The sequence below is a fragment of the Montipora foliosa genome, chromosome 6, assembly GCF_036669935.1.
Source record: "Montipora foliosa isolate CH-2021 chromosome 6, ASM3666993v2, whole genome shotgun sequence".
NCBI lineage: Eukaryota > Metazoa > Cnidaria > Anthozoa > Scleractinia > Acroporidae > Montipora > Montipora foliosa.
This window is the reverse complement of record NC_090874.1, coordinates 6,516,480-6,538,979: the sequence shown is the minus strand read 5'-3', so window position 1 is coordinate 6,538,979 and position 22,500 is coordinate 6,516,480. Positions and strand designations below refer to the sequence as shown.

General features: G+C 39.5%; 3 protein-coding genes across 5 annotated transcripts in view; 2 read left to right on the top strand and 1 right to left on the bottom strand.

Moving 5' to 3' along the window:
- LOC138008603 (dehydrogenase/reductase SDR family member 7-like) overlaps window positions 1-8,856 on the top strand; it is a 13,821-nt gene extending 4,965 nt beyond the window's left edge. The window contains exons 5-7 of the mRNA XM_068855930.1: window positions 945-1,064; window positions 1,692-1,879; window positions 7,717-8,856. Of these exons, the coding sequence (XP_068712031.1) occupies window positions 945-1,064; window positions 1,692-1,879; window positions 7,717-7,774 (366 nt within the window). The 3' untranslated portion in view covers window positions 7,775-8,856. The remainder of the gene's footprint in view (window positions 1-944; window positions 1,065-1,691; window positions 1,880-7,716) is intronic.
- A 3,670-nt stretch (window positions 8,857-12,526) lies between these two features.
- On the top strand, window positions 12,527-14,252 carry LOC138008602 (homeobox protein HMX3-like). 2 transcript variants are annotated; one of them, XM_068855928.1, is made up of 2 exons: window positions 12,527-13,010; window positions 13,106-14,252. In XM_068855928.1, exons 1-2 carry the CDS (start codon window positions 12,728-12,730, stop codon window positions 13,495-13,497), a joined length of 675 nt encoding a protein of 224 aa, XP_068712029.1. In that variant the 5' UTR covers window positions 12,527-12,727; the 3' UTR covers window positions 13,498-14,252. The 2 variants fall into 2 exon arrangements, with proteins under 2 accessions (XP_068712029.1, XP_068712030.1); XM_068855929.1 differs by having other exon boundaries at window positions 12,548-13,010; window positions 13,109-14,252.
- Window positions 14,253-21,301: 7,049 nt separating this feature from the next.
- The window catches only part of LOC138008601 (histone-lysine N-trimethyltransferase SMYD5-like), a 15,378-nt gene continuing 14,179 nt past the window's right edge, over window positions 21,302-22,500 (bottom strand). The window contains exon 11 of one of the 2 annotated variants that reach the window (XM_068855926.1): window positions 21,302-21,908. In XM_068855926.1, coding sequence (XP_068712027.1) covers window positions 21,800-21,908 — 109 coding nt within the window. In that variant the 3' untranslated portion in view covers window positions 21,302-21,799. The remainder of the gene's footprint in view (window positions 21,909-22,500) is intronic. The other variant, XM_068855927.1, reaches the window with a different exon arrangement.

Here is a 22,500-nt window from a genome sequence, read left to right as displayed (position 1 = left end):
TCGCGAGTTCAAACTAGAGAATCGCGAGTTCAAACTAGAGAACTTCGCATTCGTGATTCTCAAGTTCGAACTCGCGATAACCACTTTGAACTCGCGATTCTCTAGGTTGAGCTCGCGACTCTCTAGTTTGAACTGGCGATTGTCTAGTTGAAACTCGCCGTTGCCACTTTAAACTCGCGATTCTCCAGTTTGAACTTGCAGTTCTCTAGTTGGAACTCGCGATGGCCACTTACAACTCGCGACTGTCCGGTTTGAACTCGCGATGACGAAAATGAAAAAAAAGGAGTTACTATATAGCCCCTACAAGCCACCGTATTTAAGTGAAATGTGGTCCAGAACTTTTTAATTGCTCCATTAGAGCACAAACCACAGTTTTTTTTTCTGTGTGGTGCCGTGTGTACATGACGTCACAGCAGAAATCTCAGAACGAGGACAGCTGGCCAAAAACAAATCCATAGAGAATAAAGTCTTCTTATGAAAATACTTTCGTTTCAGCTAAAAACAAGGCAAATGATCACTTGAGTGAACAAGCCTTATTGTTAGCTAAGGTTTATAATTCGACTGTTTATACATATTAACATACAAAGGCCGGTTTACATGAGCAAGTTTTCCTTGACAAGCTTCCTTGACAATTATCATTGCTCTTGAAAATGTTCAACAAGTTTTCCTTGACAAGGAATAAGTCGTAAATGATGAATAAGTTATCCTTGACAAGGAAAACTTGCTCGTGTAAACGGGGCTAAAGAGGTTTGTAACTGTCCTCTCCAGACAAACAAAATAATAGTGTAATGTACAAGTGCTGGCGGACGAAAAATAGAAGCCAATGAGAAGTCTTTTTTTTTTCGTCCACTAACATGTCGGTGATTATGTATCTTGAACTGAAATAAAGTCTAAAATAAATAGTCACTTGCGTGAACATACTGATCTTTCACTCTTGTTCCCAGGGTTTCTTTGAGACTGCTCGACTTGAGTTAGCACAGTATAACATTGGTGTCCAGATCGTTTGCCCAGGTCTCGTCGAGTCAAACCTTTTGGAGAATGCTTTTGGCGAAGACGTTAATCGGGTAAAAAAGGGTTTTAATTTAGCATATTTAATGTACGTTTAGAACGTGGAAGAACCTTTAGAATGTTTAGATAGTTTAGAACGCGACTAATTCGGGAAGCCACCTTGATCATATGTGATCACATTTAGTTGCCTCAGGATGCGCAAGACCGTTTCTTTGATTTTCTTAAATGTTTTACTAGTACCTTCTGTGCGGATTTCTTGAAAATTTGGATGAAATACTTTGTCTGGATGAAATTTTTTGTCGATGTTTGGTTATCACAGTTTTAGAAGGAATATTTTCAGTGTTGACGAAACGATAGTGCCACATAATCAAAATGGAGGGAGGGAAAGCAGTAACGCACAGGGAGGGAAAGATGAAACTTAAGTACGCGACTTTTCTGAGCCACGCATAGCAATCGGAAGTGACTTGTTTTTCTTTCCAACTTGTCTTTACAATACCACATTTATATTGTTAAGTACATTTTCACTGTTAGAGACGATTACGAGTTGAAAAACCAAGGAGAGACTAGTTGTCCTTGCACGCAAAATGGTCACTTCCGGTTTCCGTGCGTGGCTTCCCTCCTAATGCTCATTAGTGTGCCTACACTAAACGATGACTAAATTGCTTGCGTTTTTCTTTGTGCAGCCGTATGAAGACGCTCCGTCTTACAAAAATGTCCCGAAAACGATGCCTTTTGAACTAATGTCGACTGATCGCTGTGCAGATTTAATTACCGTGAGCATGGCAAATAATTTGGATGAAGTGTGGATAGCAGAACATCCCATTCTTCTTTTATTCTACATCAATCAGTACTTTCCAATTTTGGCCAGATGGTAGGTTTTAACGTATGGTTGGGATTCTTCATAACTATTTTTGAAGTTAGTATTTTCCGCACAAGTGAATTGTGCTCCCCGCGCGCGAGAATATCATTGTAATCGTTGTTACTAAGACAACTATTCACCTCACTGTCGGTAGCTAGTGATGGAAATTTAGTCGTTAATTATTCATTAGTATGCACTTGCGCAGGTCCCGAATTTCGCTCCAACCAATGGCTGGACTTGAGTAACAGAATTCAAATTCACCACGCCTTAAAAATAATCAGCTTCTTGCCTGCCACCACTGTTAATGTTTTGTCAGGTTTGATCTCTTCTTTGAAACTAAGGAGTTTAAGAAACGACGACGATCATGCCGACGAAAACGTCGCTTCAAAATATAACTTTGCGTTATAGTATTTTCTCAATTATATAGTCTTACTGCATACACTGCACGCATTTTAGTTCATTCCTTTGTAATATTCCACAAAACAACAACGTCACAGGGCCAAGTTTTAGATTTCGATGACAACGTGAGGTTTTTGCCTTTCATGAAGGAGAAAGGAACATAAATCACTCCTAGGACAACACTTAGAATGTGCCAGTAGTGTATGGGATCCCGGACCATACTTCGCCAAGGCCATTTTGGAACTAGCTTCAGCGCAGATCAGCACGTTGGGTTAAGTCTAGCTTGTTCCAGGCTCCCAGATAGTCGGGAAAACGAAAACAACAACGTTTTTCAAACGCATATGTTTCTCTTTCCCGAATATCTGGAACCATGGAACAGGCCTGGTTAAATCTTGTCACTGAAGGTCCCCTGGGGTGGGTGCCCCTTCAGAGGCGTAGATTAAACTCAAGATTAACTGTTATGTCACTGGAAAGCCATAAATTATATGATTAGTCTTCCTATTCTAGCCCACGTAATTCAGAAACAGAGAGTTCCAAGGCAGTTTCATCCTAAAAAGTTTATTCAGCCATCAGCTTCTAGCGGCACTGTTTATAAGTACAGTTTTATTTCTAAAACTGTGAAGGTCTGGAATAACGCGAGTAATAATATTATTGAAGCTACCACAATAAACGCATTTAAACCTGTAGTTTCAGAGATCTAGAATGACCCTAGTTTTACGTCAATAACAGCTTCCCATATTGATGGTCGGCCAAGTAACAGCGCTATTTGTGGAACTTGTTCTGACTTGACTAGTTTATTTTTTTTCTCTTCGTATATTTATTTAATAGGATTATTTAGATTTAACGTAGAATTTCATTTTATTTAATAAGCTAGACTATGGAATGCTGACTAATTGACATGTATGGGTAACCATTGTAAATTAAGTTCAGTGAAGTTCCAGTACGTAGTGTTGCAGCTCTCACAACCTGCTATTGTTAGTAGATCTTAGTATTGTAAACAGCTTCTATTGTTTTTAAGAGTCATTCTTTCAATTGCTTAGTCCTTTATCTTTAGCTTGGGTAGAGTGTCAATCACATTGGTTCCGGTCGCATTAGGGAGTTAACACCAGTGTTAATTCAAGGTTATATTGTTCAGTGTTCCCTAGGGATTCAAACACCAAGTTGACACTTGAGTAGTGTCAACAGTAGTGTTACACTGTGTTTCTCTCAAGTGTGACCGCAAGAATTGTACGTTACGAGAACTGCTACAAACGGCTTGGACACAAAATTTTGGTCGATTTTTTGACTTTTTCTTGAGGGAGCGTGATTTTTGCACGTTTTTCATGTCCAGAGAAAATAAAAACCTCATGTCGTGCCAACATCCCCAGCGTGCTGCCTCTAGGGAATGAGATCATGCCCTTGTTATCGCTATGTCTTAACAATCATGGAAAATGACAGGCGTTTTCGTTAAAGGTGGGCATTTCTATGAAAATCTCTTCTGTGGAGGCCATATTCTTCTACGATAGGCATCTTTCCAGAATTTTCATGCCTGTCTCACCCAAAAAGCTGACAACTCATTTCCTGCGCGCGTAAGCTCTTGAAAAATGTTGGGAGGGAATGTTACGTGTTTTTTCATGCCCTGGTTGCTGCTTTAGATTTGTATGATAAAATTATCCCGCGAACGAGGGAGGACTGGTACACCCGGAAGGAGGAAAGAACGTTTTCATGCCTGGCAGGAAAAACGTGGTACTAAAAAGCTGAAAACTCATTTCCTGCGCGCGTAAGCTGTTCAAAAATTCATTCAGTCAGTCAGCGTTTTAATTTTCCAGCTTATGATAGCGACAAGTTGTATTCTGAAGTGGCGTTTTTGTAGATGTTACCCGATTACTAAGGTGGAATATCTGTGAACTAATTTGATAGAAAGGGCGTGCATTTGCGTTTATACGGGCTCGAAATTGCAATCAATACAATCGCATTTGCAACTGTTTTTTTACCTTTGCGACTAAAACATAGAAAGGAGTCGCAAATTTGCGACTAGTTTTCACCTTCGCTCTATCGAAATGAAGGTTAGCAGTTGCCACTTTGCCGCTACTTCTGCTAAAATAAATATGAAGAAAATGAAAAAATGTTTTTTCTCGCCGTGAATTTTCTTTCAGTCTGGAGACATGGGGCGCGAATGTAGCGTAATTTAGCTGCGATATTACATGCATACTTATTGAAGACAACGTTTCGGTGTCCTGATGACACCATCATCAAGTCAAACATAATATTTTACAGATAACTCGAATATTAATGTTCAAGATTAAGTTCACTGTCCCTAGAGGCTACAATTGTAGGTGAAAAGTTTTGCCTTTATCGAGTCACTTTGGGTATTAAGACACGGTTTGTGCTCGCGAATAAAACGCTCGCGAATATGTTCCTTATTCGCGAGCACAAACCTTGCCTGAATATCCAAAGTGACTCGATAAAGGCAAAACTTTTCACCTAGCCTCTAGGGACTTTGAACTTAATCTTGAACATTAATATTCGAGTTATCTGTAAAATATTATATTTGACCTGATGATGGTGTCATGAGGACACCGAAACGTTGTCTTTAATAAGTATGTTTCTGCCCGTAATTTTTATCATCAAATCCATTACATTATCATGTTTGATAAATATTACATGCACAACGCCATTCCTTGAATCACTTGCCATTTTCAGCGGTTCGTTACATATAAGTATCGTGGGCTCATATTTTGTTTCGTCAAACCGCTGGCAACACAATACAGCGCAACGATTTTACGACGAAAAATTTGCTACTAAATCTTCTCATCTTGTCACAAAATTGCGACCGATTTTTTTATGAATTTCGAACCCTGTATTAACAGAAGAATTAACATGTTACATCTTTTTACAAGGTTAAACATCTATTTGTCAAAGGTGAAGGATCAGCCAGTATGAACCAACGACAAGGCCAACAAACAAAATGAGACTCTGCGCTATGTCAACTGACTTTCGTCCTGTTCCATCTCGTTTATGTCGCACAATACAAGCGACGTATCCTATGAATGGATAGGTACGAATGATTTCAGCGGCGAGGGAAAGACAAAAATGAATGAACAATTCGCTGTCGTGCATTCGAGTTGACATAAAAACCTTAATTTTGGTTTTATCAACAGAGTTGATAATGTAAATTGTCCACCGTACAGAGATTCTAAAAGCTGACGTTTCGAGCGTTAGCCCTTCGGCAGAGCGAATCGAGGAATTGTGGGTTACGTGTAGTTTTTATAGTAGAGTAGGAACTACGCTATTGGTGGTAACATGGCAACGTGAAAAATAGGAATATATTAGTTAAATGAAAAGCGTTTGTTAATGCCATGAGGATTGAGAGTGCCGATTTGGAAGATGAATTTTTGTTCCAGATTCTTGCGGCTTTCCGTCGTACCTAGATGTAGGGAAAGGCCGCAGATAGCCATGTGTTTTTTGGAGTGGTTAGGGAAATTAAAATGACGAGCGACTGGCTTAGATGCATCCTTGTCATTCTTCTCAACATAGTGAAGTTGTTCGCGGAATCGGTCGCCTAGTCGTCTACCTGTCTCGCCAATGTATAATTTATTGCATAACTTACAGGTTATCCAATAAATGACATTTGCGGAGGTACATGTGAAGCGATCGGTGATCTTTACAGATCGCTTAGGTCCCGATATCTTGCTAGTGTTAACAATGAAAAGACAAGTTTTGGATCGTGAGCGCGCACATTTGATAGTGCCAGGTTGCTCGTTAGTTTGGAGAGCGCTTCTAACTAAAAAGTTGCCTACGTTTTTGTCGCGTTTGAATGAAATAAGTAGAGGTTGCGAAAAGACTCTACCAGTCTCGGGATCATTTTGAAGTAATTTAAAATTATTAAGAATGATACTTTTGACTGCGTGATTATGAGGATGGAAAGTGAGGGTGAATGGAATTCTGTCATTCTTATCTTTTTGTGACGTTTGTAGCGCTGACTGTCGATCAAATTGTTGGGCGCGATGATGGCCCGCTATGACCACAGAGACAGGATAGCCACGTTTTTCAAAGAACTGGCAAATCTCCTCTGATTTGCTGGAAAAATCGGAGTCATCACTACATAGACGTCAAAGTCTAACAAATTGAGAATAAGGAATGGAGTTCTTGACATGTGATGGATGTGACGATGAATACAACAAATAACTGTGAGAATCTGTAAGTTTGTAGTGCACACTGGTACATAGCACGTTGCCAATAATAGAAACTTTGATATCTAGGAAAGCCAATAGACGACTAGGCGACCGATTCCGCGAACACCTTCGCGACGTTGAGAAGAATGACAAGGATGCATCTAAGCCAGTCGCTCGTCATTTTAATCTCCCTAACTACCCAAAAAACACATGGCTATCTGCGGCCTTTCCCCACATCTAGGTACGAAGGAGAGCCGCAAGAATCTGGAACAAAAATTCATCTTCCAAATCAGCACTCTTCATCCTCACGATATATACGAACGCTTTTCATTTAACTAATATATTCCTATTTTTCACGTTGCCATGTTACCACCAATAGCGTAGCTCCTACTCTACTATAAAAGCTACACGTAACCCACAATTCCTCTATTCGCTCTGACGAAGGGCTAACGCTCGAAACGTCAGCTTTTAGAATCTCTGTACGGTGGCCAATGTACATTATCAACTCTGTTGATAAAACCAAATTTTTTCTATACTACTTCCCCACCGACGCAGCACCACAGTTTCTTTAGAAACTACCCCTTCATAAAAACCTTAAAACTACTCTTTTTACTGCTACAAGGAAATGTGATAAAATGCGAGTCGCACGTTTAGCGCGATGATTTTTGTTCATTAAAGGAAGTTCAACGGATTGGTACGAATGATTTCAGTGGTGGGGGAAAGACAAAAATGAATGAACAATTCGCTGTCGTTCATTCGGGTTGACATAAAAACCTTAAAACTGCTCTTTTTACTGCGACAAGGAAATGTGATAAAATGCGAATCGCACGTTTAGCGCGATGATTTTTCTTCATTTAAGGAAGTTCAAAGCAGTTTAAACACTTTTAAGATAGTGCACTATTTAATAAGATTGACTCTACAACACTGTATAACCAAACTGCTACGTGGAACAAAAATTATCTCTTAACAAAACGCGCTCAACAATGTGACGTATTAGGTTACCAGAGAGATAAAAGAGCTATCTCAATACCCTCTATACTTTGCCTTTTAATGCTTATATCTGAAAAACGGATTCGGTGACCACCCATTTTTTTTTTTGCCGAAAAGTGATAAGCAAGTTCATTCATAACTCTTTGCAAGAATAGAAAAAAGTCTCAGGAGCGGATTCACAGCTACCTTAAGAATTAGAAAATGTAATGTGGCGTAGCAATGTAACATTTGAGATGTTGAGAGATCATGTAATTTATTCGGCAAATTCAGTCAGTTTAACCACTTTGGTGTCTCTTCTTTTCATAGGATTTCGAAGAGAAAGGCAAGAACCATCATGGAGGCTGAAGAAAAAGTCAATGAGTAACCTCCTCTTAAAAAGACAACCGCTTCAAATTAATATGTTCAAAGGCTTAATTTTACGAATCCGCCTTATGAAAGGGATGACTCAGGGATTTTTGCCACCTCAAAACTCCTGACTGAAGAAAGTTTCCTTTGAAAATGTTTTTGAGAGGTGTCAGTTTTGGCGTAAACTGGCCCAGCGAGTTTCTTCCTTTGATCTGAAGATACATTTCTTAACGTTTCTTTTGTTCGAAAAAGTGTTTTGTTTTTGTTTGTTTTTGTTAAACCCATGCCAATCCATCTCACCTCAGCACACTTTACCACACTTTCTTTATTCTCCGAAATCGTATCAAATACATCGTGTTGTTTTTAGAACCTTTTGATTGAAATTTCACTCTTTTATTGGCTTTGAAAGACTGGAAAAGTGGTCACACTTTGATCCATAAAACGAGGAATGAAGGGGCATGGGTTCGATACCGGGGAGCTTTAGCAACGACAACGGCGTCGGCAACTAGAACGTCACAAATTTGCATATTTAGTGGGCAAAAACAATAGCTTTGCACGCTCTGCACGAGCGTTTTTCATTTTTGTCCATTTCTTTGTCGTCGTCAGCGAAAAAAACCAACGTGAAATCACCAAATTTAAGGTTTTGTGGAGGACGTCAGTACTTCGAGATATATTTCATTTTCTCTCCTATATTAAGCGTGACTCATATCGGTTTCATTCTTGAGGGAATGCCACACCATAACACCATAATCATGTTAAAAAGCTTGGAATAGTCGCGAACTGATTACATTTCCGTAGTCGTTGCCAAAGCTCCGTCCTATCTCAATGCAAAGCAGTCTGTGACGTTAACCGGGTATCGAACCATTCTCATTGCTCGGTTATGGATCAAGGTAAGACCACTTTTCTTGTCTTTCAAAGCCAATAAATAAGTGAAATTTCAATCAAAAGGTGCTGAAAACAACACGATGCATTTGGGACAATTTTGGACAACAAATAAAGTGAAAAGTGTGTTGAGGTGATAGGCACTTTAACTACTGGTAAACTAAAGAATAATGAGTGATAATAAAATTTGGGGATTTTTAAGCGCAATAAAAAAAGAACAAGGGAAAAAACAACTTTGTTTATCTTGATTAAGCCCAGCTCATGCACGACTTCGGACCAATTTTTCAGGGTAATTCGATAAGGCTTCTACGTATTTCCAATTTTTCCTTTTGGTAATTCCATAAAATTATGTTTCCTTGCCGGAAGATATTATATTAGGCGACACTGTGACATTTATTGTCTGTATTTTAGCCTACGAGCAGGCGCGCCCATCTCTCTCGCTCCCCCCGCGAAGAAGCCTGCGAGCCATGTATTCATTCGCAGAGACGAGAAAAAGAGCAAGCCGGTCCTTGTCAAACTAGCTTGCAATTGCATCTAATCAGGTGTATCTCTGAGCGAATTGACCCTCGTTTGTCTGGCATTTCTTTCGCTAAGGATACCCAACGAATAATTTCGGTGAAAATCCGTTCCGGCGGAAAAGACTGAACTCGTCTGAGATTTTGAAATTCAAAGCTTTGAGTAACATGTTTACAAGAACTTTTGTATCACGACGACAATATAATGTACTTCATTTGATTTTTTAACTTTGAAAGCTAAATATGTTCACGTTTTGAATGAAAAATAAGATCGCATTTGCGAAAAGACAAATAAGCTCTTGAATTCGGAGTAAAACTGTTCAATCCCTGAATGTTTCCGTTTTTCACATTTTTACTGCTGAAAAATCCAAACAGATATTATTTCCAAAGCCCCAGCACCACAGGTCATAGTTTTACCTGTACTGATCCAACCCAAAACCTTAAAATTTGCTAACCTTAGGCCTAAACATCGTTTTTAGGCCTAACGAGGCCTAATGATAGGCCTAACGAGGCCTAAGTTTAGCATTAGTATAGGATTTGTAACGAGTGACCTCTGTGAAAAGTGACCTCGGTACTTTAATATAAACCAGTCGCCCAGCACTACGTAAGGCAATAGTCGAAACCAATTTACTTAGCAAATACTTGCTACGGTTCCTCAATCTTCAACTCTTTTGTTTTCTTTACTAACAATAGATTCCCCGTCACAACTGTCGGATGTCAAGACAAATAAACTCAGAGACAGAACATGATATTTAGACCACCAGCATGGACTGCATGAGAAAGTGAGACTCGCTCAGTTTGTCCTACCAAACTTGTAGAGCTGTGAGGTTTCAAGGTTTTAAAGGAGACTTTTAAACAAAAACCAATTTAAACGTTATCACGAGATTTTATAAGGTTGAAGGCTCTCGAATTTCTCAGCCGGTTGATCTAACTTACGGAGCAGACCGCGTTAACAACCACTCACTCATTGCAAAGGAAATTGTCTTCCGGACCTTTCAAGATTTTTCTTTAATTGATTTATTGGAAACCCACAAATGTTTACTTTATTAAAAGGACAAGACGAAATTTAATTTCTCCGCTCTTACCTGAAGATCCTGTTATCTTGTGCATGTGATCGAGTTTTTAACGTAATTCTAAATTTTACAATTTACAACTCAAACGAAAACCAAACGAAATCTCAGTTTCAGTAAATGCCTATGCGGTCTTCATAGGTTCAAATTGACCCCGTTAAAAACCCCGCCAAATGAGTTTTTCTGTGCTAAGGATCTTGTAAGAGGCAGGTACAAAGCTGGACCGGATCAACTCGGATTGCTCACCTCGGATTGACGAACAAAATTATAAGGCCTCGAGAAATCACTCTAGTCCTTAAAGCTAACCTTGGTAAAATTAAGGAAAGGTCGAATAGTTTTGGTTCACCAAACCGTTTTTCGCTCGATCCCGAGTTGAGCAATCCGAGTTGATGTGGTCCGAATTTTGTACCTCACAGGTCTTACGTCTAAAAATGAGAACATGGATAGCATTCAAGTTTTTCCTTTGGTCCCAGGGACTAAGATTTGAATGGGAAAAGATCACAGGAGACTGAAATGTTCTTTACGAAATGCCCACTTCAACTCCTTTCAGGACCCTCCCAGCAAATAAAATTTAACACAAAAATGCAACAAGAGTGATGGGCTGTGATTTTAGAAGTCTGTTATTATTTGCAGATCATGTATTCCCAGCTTGTTGAACGAGTTTCACATTTCTTATTTTTTCCGACCAAAGGACAGCTGCGTGATTACTATTCTATTCTGCTATTTATTTTTGCGTCTTGTCCGCATAATTTCACAGCTTATTAAATGTTTCTCCTTTTCGTAGTCTTTGGAATTCTATCTTTCGCTTTTCCGGTAGGTTTTACCTAAGCAGTCATGGATTTCTCTCGATGAATGGGTGTAATCTGGAAAGTTACCAAAATCTGAGCATCTGTAAGGACATGAAAGTACTAACTGCTGGGACCGGAAACTACTCCACTTATTTGTTTCCCAGAAAATGCTAGCTGGCCATTTTTTTCGTGCAAAATATGAACATGTGCAGCTTTTGTGAATCAAAACGATTAAATTATGGCATGATACGAAAATTCTAAGTAATAGTTCGTTCAAATCCAAAGTGATTGAGTCTTGTCGCTATTCACTACTTGCACAAATGCCATAATGCACTTCTTTTACCCCCCCAGAATTTTGCACAATCATTGTCACGGCAATTTCTCCTAGGACATGAAGATGTCTCAAGAGAAATCGAAAACAATGCCTATGCAAATGTTTTGGGGGGGGGGGGGGGGAAGAGGTGTATTATGCGATTCAAGCGGTTCGTTGTCTGTCCCAGTGGGAGACATGCCTAAATGCGCTTCTACGCATGCGAATGGCAACAGACCAAGCCGACAGATATAAACAACAACACGAGGCCGCAGGCTTTCGGAAGCATATCGATTTCACTAATTCGCCGTATAAGTCGCTGCCTGCTGTGTTCTAGATCAGTAATTTTCGAACACATGTTGCCATTTTAGACTTTTATGATTGGAATTTAAGTTCATTATTGGGCCACAGATAAGACCATCGATAAAAAACGCAACGGCGAAAGTGAATTTCCATATATGCATTCAATCGCTTCTGCAAACAACTTAATAGCGCCTTGAAATTAATCCATTCTCTACACCTTTGTAACTTTTTATTGTTCGTGAATTAGCAGGGAGACTATTAAACAACGCTTAAAGTTAATCCCAAGAAATTCAATGAGTAATTAGAGCGGCGCAAAATCATTGTTCTTTAAGTTCGCGGCAATTATTATAGCGGCAAGAGTATCGAAAATATTCCTAAAAACTAACCATAACACTGTTTTCAGGGCAACATTTAAAACTATAGTTGACAATTGAGTTCACTCAAAATTCCCTTTGGTACTTTGTCTGTCCAATATGAACACATTAAGTGAACAGTTTTGATTATTATACCAGATGTTGATCACGTTCACGACACCGAAGGTGTTTCTTGAAGTATTTTCTCAGATTTCCAATATTTCAACGTGTGCTGTTTGAAAGTGCATTCGCATCCGCAGAAAACACGTGATTCTCAAGATGTAATCGCCTCACTCAAACATTTAGGAAATCGTATTTACCGACAATTAACTCTCAGTTTCGAGCAAGCTATGTTTAAAAACACAGGAATTTGATTGACATGGAAGTTATCCAAATTAACGATTAAACATGCTCGTGAGTGGCCTAAGGGAGGGTGTGTCTGACGAACCAATGGCCGACTTGATTGGAAGCTGTCTTGTAAAGTCAACCAATAGAAAATGGTCTTAAAAGCAAAACTACCGCTTGTATTTGTCAGCAAATCTTGCTAATTGCCTTTATCGTCAATACAATCGTCTTATTGATTTTATATGATATGTCACACGCACTGAGGCGGCAATCCTTTCAGCTGTCAGATATTTTCAGCAAGCCTGCGACAATTGCTTCAAGCTGTAACATCCATGAGATTACTTGAATTCGTTTAGCGCGTTCGGTCGAATATTGAAAGACTTAGACACGGCCGTTCACTAGAATCATGGCTTCGGTGGGTACATGGCATCGACACGTCTATAAAAACCCTCCAAAACAGCCCACAGCTCATTTTGTGGCTAACATTCTCGGTCTTCACTCAGCCCACCAGCCGAACAGATCAACGAGTTGCGTTAGTGAGGCGGACCAACCAATTGGTAACACATCGTGTGTTAGCGCGGAGAAGGAAGAAGGCAAACTTAAACAAAGCGGTGAGTTGAATGATCAGCCAAATGGTGGAAAGATCGCTGAGAAGGAAATTCAGCGACAATCAAAATCAGATATTAAAGGTAAGAGACTCGTATGGTCTGTTAATGGGCTCGGAAATTGGTGGCGAAGTAATCACCCCAGATCAGTTTTCTAAACGGTGTGGTGTGTTATTTAGCAGAATCCTTAACAGGTCAAAATTCCAAGGGAACAAAGAGAGCCAAAGGCAGGTCTGGCAGAGAAAAAGTCAAAAAGAAAAAGGCTCGAACCACATTCACAGGACGACAAATTTTCGAGTTGGAAAAGCAATTTAAAGAGAAGAAATACCTGACGGCATCTGAGCGAAGTTACATGGCCTCTCTTCTTAACGTTACGGAAACCCAAGTCAAAATTTGGTTTCAAAACAGACGAACAAAATGGAAAAAACAGGAGAAATTTTTCGACGAAAATCCGGACAACGACAAGGATTCACACAGCGAACAATCAGATAACAAAGACAGTGTAACTTCGGAAAGTTGTGGTCTGGAGAATGAAGACAGAGAATCAGACGATGAAGAAATAACCGCATGACATTGACAGTGCGGCGACTTGCGAATGGGGTGTCAACGGGTCTGTTATTTATTTTATCCATACGAATTGCTCCCCGCGACATGACTCGACCATCATTTGTTTATTAACTGGTTTAAGAAGTAAATCCTACAGAGGCTTAAATACTACTTAGTTTAAATTGCTCATTTTCCTTCTGTGCGAATTAAGAGTAATTATCTTCACAATAGTTCCACTCTTACATAATTTACCACGAGTAAGGTCATAGAACGTTTAATGAGGTTCTAAACGATCGCTCTACTAAAGACCTCTAGAGTTCTTAAAATTTATGCTCTAAAATATCTTCAATGAAGGGAAAAGCTTCCATTCAAGTCACGTTTTCAAACGGATAAGTTGATTTAAGAGTACACACGAAACGACAAAGGAAGTAATTGAAAACCAATTCACGAATACTCGTCAATTAATAGACTCTGATCGGTGCGTTTTGGTGTTCTGGGAATATATCTGTTGAAACCGGCGTAAGATGACTCAGAAAACTATTTTCCAACACAGCAGTGAGCAATTAAGAGAGAATTCAGCCATTTGTAAAAGATGGAACAGCACTGTCATCGTGTAATGATCACTGCTTCAGCCTGGCCTTCATGCAAGGACGAAATGTATTTTCACTTTTGTTCAGTTGTATTGTAATTACGCACGATGTAGAGCTAAAAGATCACAGGCGACTTGCAGGTTGATCAGGATTTATTAAAGTTGCAACCTTTTTTTGTGTCAGTTGTGCTTTAATACTGTAAGTGATCTTTTGATTGAACGAGCGAAAATTTCACACAAACTGGCGATTGGCTATTTCTGTTAGTTTGCTCAATATCCTGATTTTTCCAATAACAGTCACAGCTGGATCATAAGCACTTCACTGCATTTTACTCATCTAAGACAATACGATGTTTTGAGTTGATACTACTTAAAATGTTCTTAAATTTTTCGTCTTCAAATGAAGTTAATATTCTCATCACGTTTGATTCAGTTTAACCTGGTTTGACAGAGGTTCCACAGACGTTGCTGATGAAATGGTCCAGTGATATCACATACACTCTAAATTAAAACTTTGTGCTCAATCCATAAACAGTAGATAGAGTTAATTGTAAACAAATGAATCCAATTTTACAGTCGAGAATAAGGTGATGTCAGTCGATCCGCCAACACTGCCTCGATGTATAGTTTGCGTAAATTTCCCTGCCCCATTTTAACACAATCCCCTAATTCTATTTCAGTCTAAATGCCGATTTGAGAAAAAGGATTTGAAAAACCTGAAAATTCTGAATTCATTTTTCATAAGTACGGATTATTTGAACAATACAACTGTCACTTCACAAATGCGTTCACAGACTTGAGAGTGTTTGTCTTTGCCAGATCGTACTTTCTTGGAAACTATATTTTACATGAGTATTCTTAATATATTATTAACAAAGGCAATTAAAAATGGTTCACTTTAACTCCTACCATTGTCGTTTGACCACGAAATCCGGCAACGGAAACCACAAAAGCTTCTTTGTTTTTGTGAAGCGTTTTAACTACTAAGGTTCCGCAAGGGAAGTTTGAAACTTATTTACATAAACAATTTCCGAACAGAAACTGCGTTTCTTTTTCTTTGTATTTTCATCGACCCATGGTTTGAGTACTCACATTCTTTCCTTATTTCAAACCTCGAAATAAACATGGAAAATTGGTCTTTGCCGTGTCCTCAGTGAAATCCAAATTTTCGAAGTCTCAGCCAGTAGTTCTATCAAATGTACCATGGAAGACCGCCGTATTTGGCTCGGAAGTTCGTAAAACCTTCTTATAACAAATTCTAAACAAATTCCCGTAACTTTTGGTTTGTTTTCCCTTGTTATAAAATTACTGGTAAATTTACTGACAAAGCTATTTGACAAAAAACTATTGACAATGCCTACAGTTTCGAAACCGTCTTTTTCTAAATTGTCATTCGTTCATGAACCACATGCACCTGAAAAAATGCAAACTTCCTTAAGAATGAATTTGTTGTAACACTTTGGAAACACTTTAATCGATTCGGAAATGTGCCGGATACTGAAATGAGAGTCACTGGGTTTTCGACTATTAATTGCCGAAGATCGTCGGTCAAAAAATTGGTCCCCGCAGAAACAGTACAAAAAATATCCTCCCAGATGTCACTGAAACGCAGCATGAAAACAATGCAAGTAATGTCGGTCACACGTTCGGACACGCTAACGACTAATGGACTACTCAAACAGACTTCAGTGTCCATTAACAGCCTTAATCAAACAGCTTTTAGTAGCCATGTCAGGCAGGCGACAACTCATTGCTGTGGTTCATCTGATACTGTCTTCTTCCAACGAAATCATTTGAGTCAAATGAGTGGTTTTGTCATTTGATACTTCACAGAAATGGCTGCAATCTTGAACTAAAACTGGAAAACAGATTTATCTCATGAAGCACTAAAGCAAGCGATAAATCCAAGGATACAAGAACATGATGTCCCGGGCATGATGTGCTCCGAGTATTTTTTGTTAAAAAGCTTGTTTTATCTGATCAATTTGCACCCTAGACTATTAAGAAAAAGAATTGGAATTGTTTGCTGAGGTATATCACAATACGAACGGCATTAGGAAATGAGCATTTGTCAGCAACGGAATTTGACTGCACAATAATCCAGTTTTTTTCAGACACTTGTTTTGCCTCAGAATATTTCAATGCTACCATGTGCGATGGATTAATAAAATATATAAATATATAATCTTTGGTATGCAGGAGGCCCATTGTGTTAAACCATTCAGCGGTTCCTTTGAGTTCGTTCAACTTAAAACAAAGCGTTGATCTTAAAGATAAATAAGGACTAGAAAAGGCGAAACGTTCAAACAGAAGGTGCTATGAAAATCACGCTTTGTTTATCTTTGGATGAGAAACTCATTAATAGAACGCCTCCGGCGAGAAAATTCGTGTTAAAATGCTCCCCAAATTCAAACACTTAATCTCGTTCGTGTGAACAATTGCGCTTTTTATCTCACATTAAAGGTGAGCAAAAAGATCTTTTTCTCGATAGCAGTAATTAAAACTCTGGCAATCGGATTATGGGCCAATGAACAGCCATAACAAACAATTTTGCAGTTTTATTGACTTGGTCGGTTTTGCTGATAAAGGGCCTAATTGACTACAAGAAGGATCGATTTCTTGTTAATCGCCAATGGCCTATTAAGTTAATGTTCCCGTCCAACTCGTTTGCTTTGTATAGGTAATCGCATGGGGCCGAGTAAAATTAAGGATTAATATCACGCGTGTTTTCAGAAGTTGCTGAAATTGCCCGAGTCGCGCAGCGACGAGGGCAATTTCAGCAACTTCTGAAAACACAAGTGATATTAATCCTTAATTTTACGAGGACCCATTGCGATTACTTGTTAATAACAAAGAGGGCAAAATTTTCTTAACACTGTTGAGGCACCTCGAAAAACAGACAGCTAAGCGGAGTTAAAACACTCGTTCGCTCGGAAGCAAAACAACTAACAAACAGACAAGCGAGTCAACTTGTTCTTTGCGTCCAAAACGAGTATAGATGATTGTTATTTACATCCACTTGAGAGGAAAATACGAGTTTCATTCGTGAACAACTGTAACAACGATTAAACCAAATGTTAAGCTTCAATTTATTTTATTCACCTGTGCTGTAGAGGTTTTTACCACTTGCAAATACGCATCCGTAAACATAGCAAACGGTTTGTCCAAAGAAATCCACCAAATTTGAGCTACTTGTTCCTCCCGTCAATGGCAAATTGTTCTGTGACCTTTTTTGTTGAGCTGCAAGATGTCGTGGTTAACTGAAAGCCCTTGACGAAAGGAATCATTTTGTTTTTCAACCACACAATCCCGCTACGCCGGGCGACATGTAAGTCGATCCAAGTTTTAAGCTTTTCATGAAAAAAATCTTTTGCCCTTCTTCTTGTCACTCGAAAATTCAAATTCCAGATCATCTTTTAAAGCTAGTTCTTAATCTTTATGCCTTTTCGGCGAATGCAGCGCGAATTAAAAGACAAACTTCGATGAAGACGAAGTTGTTTTGCTCAAACAGAAGAAACCAACTGAATGTGGAAGACGTACGTTCAGCCAATCAGGAGCGAGAATTTTTGGCGCTCGACCAATCGTGAGCGAGTAATTTTGCCCTCTTCTCAAGCAAAATTAAGAAAAAATACCCTCTTCATTGACCAATCAGCATTCAGTAATTTCGCCCTCTTTGTTATTAGGAATAAAAAGGGGACTTTTAAAACAAATTTGTTAAGTTGTTGACCGGGAAGACGAGAAATTTAACACTTAAAGTTTTAAAAGCGCAGAAACATGGACAAATTTCTCAATGGGATCACAGACAATCAGCAATTCAGTAATTAAACGGTTGAATTCCATACACGACATTTAACTCTCACATTAAAATAAGAGGTCGACAGCTTGTTAAGATTACCAAGTGATCTTGAAAGGGTCAGTGTAGGGGTTGATTGATTTGCCTATCGGGTGAGGAAAAAAGCTTTCGGAAGCTCTTCGACAACATAGACGATTGTGTTTTTCATGAGTCCTTCCATTTACATAAAATGATGGTTGGTTTGTATTTTCGTAATTAACTTTTCAGCGATTCGGCTACTTCATCTGGCCGCTAGCCGCTGTTACCAAAAAGGCCAAATATGAAATAAAAACTCAAGTCATAAGTTCTCATCAAATGACCCTGAATGTCTAAAACGCGACTTAATGTATAGTTTCCATCCTGATGCATTTTCCATTCTCTCCATGATATCAACAAATACCACTTTTCAACTTGCGTCTCTGCCTCAGGTGAAACGCTAGACACGTTTTACACATAGCCACACTTAACAGGTTTTTGCTTGCCTTCTCAGATTAAACTGAAAACCTGAACAGACAAATTGAAACTGTATTGTCGAAAATAACGGTTCTCTGGTCGATTTTACAGGAAAACGCAAAGGAGTTGTTTTTTTTTTGGCAGCATCTGTGGTGTCGATATGTTCTTCCGATAGCTGTGGTTAATTTTAGATGTTACTCGATGGATTCCATTAAAAAGACGTTAAGCCGATTTCGAAATCAGCTGTTGTCCTTATCAATCATATTCACAAGGGCATGGGAATAACAACCATCCACTCCAAAGCTTAAAAGTATTTAATGTCCAATTTTGCCTTGGGGGAGCTCTATCTGTTGACCAGAACGGTGGGAACTGTCTTGTCTTCGATTCTACTATTTTTCCTAACATATTCGCAAAAGGTATTTTGAATTTAATTACATCCCTTGTACATATCCCCCACCTTGAATCCCGCTTAACTCATAAGACTTTGTAACGAGATAAGTTAAAGACAGACATATCGTTGAAAGAAACAAGTAACTTTGCAATGTGAAACTACTGAAGTCCTTCCGGAGAACATTACCTGTTGTTACTGGTCGTTATTTGGTCTCAATATGTCAGTTTGTTTCTGTTGCAGCGATTTCTTTTCGCCACCAGCGTTGGTAAAATAAACATTTCACTTTGTTTTTGTTGCGAGCCAAGTTTCCGAAATGTTTCCTTACCATTGAATAGAGTCTCAATGGTACGCGCACTACGATTGGTCAAGAAACGACGACGGACACCACAACGCAAAACAAAGCAATCATATCATTGGTTAACTGAGAAGAGAGGAAAAACAATGGTGCGGCAAGCGGCGACACGCATTTTGCGGTGCTCTGTGGCCCTGCGCAACGAAGTGAAATTACCAAATTTGAGGTTCTCGCTAAAACGTAGCATACAAATGTGAACGCGCTTTCCATTCTAAACCCGGTTCGTGCTAATTTATTTTTAGGAGACTTGAACGAGATGCAATGATCGAAAACGACTAACAATAATGCAAAGTTATACTTTGAGGTGACGATTTCGTCGACCTCGCTGTCGTAGAATAAACAGGGACTTTAAGATCTACGACACTGTCGTCAGCGAGGAGGCCACGAAACAACATCATTGGTTAAACAAGACGCCTATACAGGCGTACCCGTGGGATGCACAAACAGTTAAAGTGCGTTTATTCGATTGACCGTATTCCGGAATAAGAATGCATGGAATATAAGGTAGATTCGCATAAAAATTGTCAAACATCCGCTAAAATGCTATTTTAGACATATTTTTGTTGTCCTTGCTGCTTCGAAACGCGCCAAACATACCGTTTTAAACATCACTCCACGTATTCTTATTCCGGAATAGGGTCAATAGAACGCCCCTTAAATTGTCCAGCTACGGTGAACTACAAACACGGGTAAACTCCGGGAAAGGGGAGTCTAAGCGTCTACTGAAGTTAAGCCCGTTCGGATGGAGTTAATACTTGGATGGGAGACCACTACGAAGTCCCCGTAAGGAGGATATCTTTAAACTTGATTTCATTTATTTTGTTTGGCCGTTGACGGCTATTTTCTTAATTTTTTTTCTACGTCCATTTTTTATTCCCGTGGTGGAAGCAAATGGGTTCATTTTGATGTTGGTTTGAAGGCTACTTTCCAATCTTCTTTTCACATTTTTTGCTTCCTGTGCTGGATACTGAAGTGAGAGTCAGCTAGAATCACTGGGTTTTCGACTATTAATTGCCGAAGATCGGCGGTCAAGAAATTGATCCCTGCAGAAAAAGGACAAAAAATATTCTCCCAGATGTCACTGAAACGCAGCATGAAAACAATGCAACTAATGGCGTTCGACAAGGAACAAATTGTCTGAGTTAAGTGTTGGCGAAATGACAAGATTCCACCTTCCACCATTCCTTATTTTTTTCAACCAAGATCTCGACACCCGGAGAGGAAATTTAGTTGCTCGACAGTCGACTCAAAGACACGATAAACATCGATGTCACTGACCTTGTTTTTCGGATCTTACGGCTCCCAACCACATTTCGGTCCTCGAAAACCGGTTAGTAAATGTATGTTACTGACCCGGGTTCAAGTCGAGGGCGGACGGTGCTGTCTTTCCCAATACGGACCAACCTACTTGGCTGGTTAGTATTTTTTTACACAACTTAAGCAAATGCTTAATTGTAAAAACCCGAAACGATCTAGGGCTGTATAAATGGCAACAAGATTCCTGAATAAGGGTCCAAAGTTCAGGAACAAGAGGTCCATAGAGGTCCATAGCGTCGCACCGGTATCGCGAGGTCACGGGTCCAAACTCCGTTAAAGTCCTGAATTTTTCAGGCTTCTTTACGCAATTGCAAAAATTGCGTTCATAACTGCGAGGAACATAGCTTCACTTGATTTCATATCCGCAGTTCATACATGATCCATCTCATATCATTTCATCGTTGATTCATTCCTCACGGGAACATTAGAACCCACAAATGACCAGCTCCCAAGGTTAGTGGCTACACAGGTCACTTGGTTAGAGCGTCGCACCGGTATCGCGAGGTCACGGGTTCAAACCCCGTTGTAGTCCTGAATTTTTCAGGCTTCTTTACGCACTTGCAAAAATGGCGTTAATAACTGCGAGAATCATAGCTTTACTTATTTCATCCATGATCCATTTCATATATCATTTCATCGTTGATTCATTCCTCACGGGAACATTAGAACCTACAAATGACCAGCTCCCAAGGTCAGTGACTTCATAGCTCACTTGGTTAAAGCGACGCACCGGTATCGCCAGGTCACGGTTTCAAACCCCGTTGAAGTCCTGAATTTTTCAGGCTTCTTTACGCAATTGCATAACTGCGAGGATCATAGCTTCACTTGGACTCTTGTTCCTTAACAATGTCTAGCGAGTAGATAGTATAGAAAACAAGCCGGGTAAGTCAAATAAAAGGAAAGGCTTCGTAGGAAGTATTTTTATTCACGTAATATTAAAGGGGAAATTATCTTGATCGTTCACTAAAAAAAGTGATGTCATTGATGACTCATCTCACAATGATACTGTCTATGTGGGTGAGTTGTACGAGGCGTAGGCGAAGTGACAGAAGTTCCCCGAGCCCACACAAAGACAAAGAAAAACTCTGACTAGAGTTATCTAAACGTCACCTTTCTAACCTCCATATCGATGTCATTTTCATGTGAACCTTCCGCCTTTTGTTTAACGTCTGTTGAGCTCCAGAGAAACGACATTAAGCGTGTAAGCGAATCGACTTCATTGTTGGCGAGTTGAGTTGTAGGCGAAAGTACTTGTAGGTGAAACGACCGGTTACCTCTACGGTGGAGAATTTACTTTTGCAAATCACATATGATGCAATCGAATTTCCACGCTTTTCTGAGCCCATCTTTCAAGGACAGTTGTTGTCGACAAGAATAACTGTCGAAAAAGCTGTCAGCTGGAATCGTCCATTGAGTCCTCTTCATCTTCACTCGAAGTAACATCTGGCTCTCCAGCCTGAGATTCACATTTTGGACAAGTGCAGGAAAACAGGTAATTGTCCCTAGAAAAAAAGAAGCAAGACTGTCAATGAGGCAAAGACCAAAAGGGAACTCATCACAATTATTACACCAAGTAAATGAAATAAATGTACTTATTAAATTCTCAACCTCGGATGATGCATTTCGCGTGCTCTGATTGGTCCACTCAATCTCGGATATCAGCTCATATACCTTAGTTTGACCTTATATGGTAAATAATTGCGCTAAGCGTTGCTAAGCTAAAAATGTATTTCCCGGAAAGCGAAATTTTTCTCTGAATAAAGCCAAAAAGGAAAACAAACTTTTTTGTGGAAAGTTTGACCCCCCACTTTTTTTTTTCTTTTTTGGCAAAAGTAGATCATTACCTTTCGGCGTGGCAGGTTTAAAAAAAATTATACGTGGGAACGTTTTGGGCGCGAACGTCCTTAAGGTCTACATTTCCTGCATAATCATAAACCGGGGCAAAAATAGCTTTGAATTAGTAGGCACCGCCCTTAATAGACACCTGGGATTCGAACCAATGACCTCTGCGATACCGATGCAATGCTCTACCACCTGAGCTATGAAGTCATTCAGTTGAAAGCAGGTAAATTTGTTGGGCTCACCTGTTCGCGT